The sequence below is a fragment of the Gavialis gangeticus genome, unplaced genomic scaffold (genome assembly GCF_001723915.1).
Source record: "Gavialis gangeticus isolate Ggan-Ray unplaced genomic scaffold, GavGan_comp1, whole genome shotgun sequence".
In the NCBI taxonomy this organism is placed as follows: domain Eukaryota; kingdom Metazoa; phylum Chordata; order Crocodylia; family Gavialidae; genus Gavialis; species Gavialis gangeticus.
The window spans coordinates 25,585,171-25,587,226 of record NW_017729002.1 but is presented as its reverse complement, the minus strand read 5'-3'; the positions used below and the strand labels follow the sequence as shown (position 1 = coordinate 25,587,226).

Sequence of the window (2,056 nt, the reverse complement as noted above, 5' to 3'; positions counted from 1 at the left end):
TTCCCAATGTGCTGTTTTTCTAGTACCTGTATGTATTGGTACTAACAAATGACACATTAGACTAAGTTAATGCACAGTAATTGATTCACCTATATAAATGGTGATGCTGTACTGTGCATTAGATTAGTCTAATGCCTAGTAAAGCATCTTGTGTAGTCGCACCCACTGGCTCCCAGAACTCCAGCCGTGTGCATAACAGATGAACTCTTTAGGGGCATGAGTTAGGTGTAAGCAAATGAATACAACATGCATACAGATAGGCATTTGAGAAGGGTTCTGACATTGCTATTAAGAGCATGAGAAACGCAGAAATCCAGGCAAAAATAATAAATCTAACATCCACTTCCCTGCCCCATTTTCCTTACATCTCCAGGGCGTTCTTTTTCTGCGGTCAGGCTCTGTTGTGGTCCAAGATCCATCTTTGCAGCTCCTGGAGTCTTCCCAGTACAGCTTGCTTCTTCTAATTTAAGCTGATTCCAGGATAAACTCCCTTGCTATAAAAACTCAAAGCTTCCTATGTATTTCTGGATATGTCTAGACTGAACACTTATTGTACCTAATACCTATACCCTCAAACACACTGTGCTGCTCTGTACACATTGCTTCCTGACCAGAAGCAGTGTAGCCATGTCTGTGAAATGTTGGGGCTAATTAGTCCTGCTGACTGACAATAAGGATTAGCCAGCCCATGGCATCTCATGGGCTTGACTATACTACTTTGAATTCCATATGTATTTAGGTAATCTTGTGTGAACTGGCATTGTACCATTCATTTGAGCATCTGGATTTGAGGCATCTAAATAATTTACATATTAGCCATGATATTTGCATTTCACATGTGATATTTAAATATCCACAGCCTTGCCCAAAAAATTGTTGCCACCTACCGTCTTTGCTCTGAGCAACTGTCATCTCAGCATCACTATGACTATGGAATGCGTGCTGTTAAATCTGTCCTGACAGCAGCTGGAAACTTAAAACTAAAGTACCCAGAAGAAAATGAAAGTGTCTTATTACTTCGTGCTTTGCTGGATGTGAACTTAGCTAAATTTTTGGCACAGGATGTGCCTCTTTTTCAGGTATGGTATCAAGTGGATGCATTTAAACACTATAGCTTTGACTACTGCTTTATGAGCTTAGATAGATAGACAAATGGATGACCACGATAAACCAAGCCAGACCATTACCTTGATTTAAACCAATTCAGCCCAAACTGTGTCCGTATTCGTATTGATAATATCATACTACAATCAGAGAAATAATCTAACTGAGGGCATGACTTGGCTCCTAATTTAATTTTTAAAAACAGGCTTATAGCAATGACTTTTAAGTTACCTTGTGAAATGTTGCAAGGTATCATGTTAATGGCACTTCATATAGAAACTCCATCAATTCCTCTGAATGGAAACTATTCTTTGTAAATTTTGTATCTTGGCTTGGTGTTGTAAACAAGGTCAGCAAGTTAAATCAAAACCAATAAAAATGACCTGTTAAGGCAAAGTGAAATTGGTTCTACTCTGCTGCTTCTTGAGAGGAGGGTAACAAATATTTTGAGCTCTGGACCATCAGTATTCATTATAAGGACCTAAAATCTGGAATACACACGATACCTACCCACAAAGTCACTGCTGTGAAAGAAAAGAACCATATCTTCCCATTAAATCATTTGATCTCTTCCCTTGCCCCTCCAGTGAATTCAAGGCCAAATTTTGTGTTGAACTACTTTGGCAGATGCAATTTGTGTCTGTGTATGACACTAATTCATGTATGTCTGCTGTATAGCTTACATTCTCCACTATTTGATTGTGGACATATATGAGTCATTTATAGGTGCAAGTACTAAGATTTGCTCATCTTTGGGTTCAAATTTGTGACTGCAGTTTGTGCCTATGAGCAGGGATCCTGGTTTTCTCTGATTTAAAAAATCACAAATTCTCTGACAAAAAATCGCAAATTCTCTGATTAAAACCCCCAAAATCCATTGTTAAAATTAAAAGCCCCCTGCAGCCTGGCCCCCAGCCCTGCTGGTTCCCCTCATTGCCCCCACGACAGCCAC

General features: G+C 39.3%; 1 protein-coding gene across 1 annotated transcript in view; it reads left to right on the top strand.

Moving 5' to 3' along the window:
* The window catches only part of DNAH3 (dynein axonemal heavy chain 3), a 149,958-nt gene that overhangs the window by 81,818 nt on the left and 66,084 nt on the right, over positions 1 to 2,056 (top strand). Inside the window, exon 33 of the mRNA XM_019507713.1 lies at positions 860 to 1,079. Coding sequence (XP_019363258.1) covers positions 860 to 1,079 — 220 coding nt within the window. The remainder of the gene's footprint in view (positions 1 to 859; positions 1,080 to 2,056) is intronic.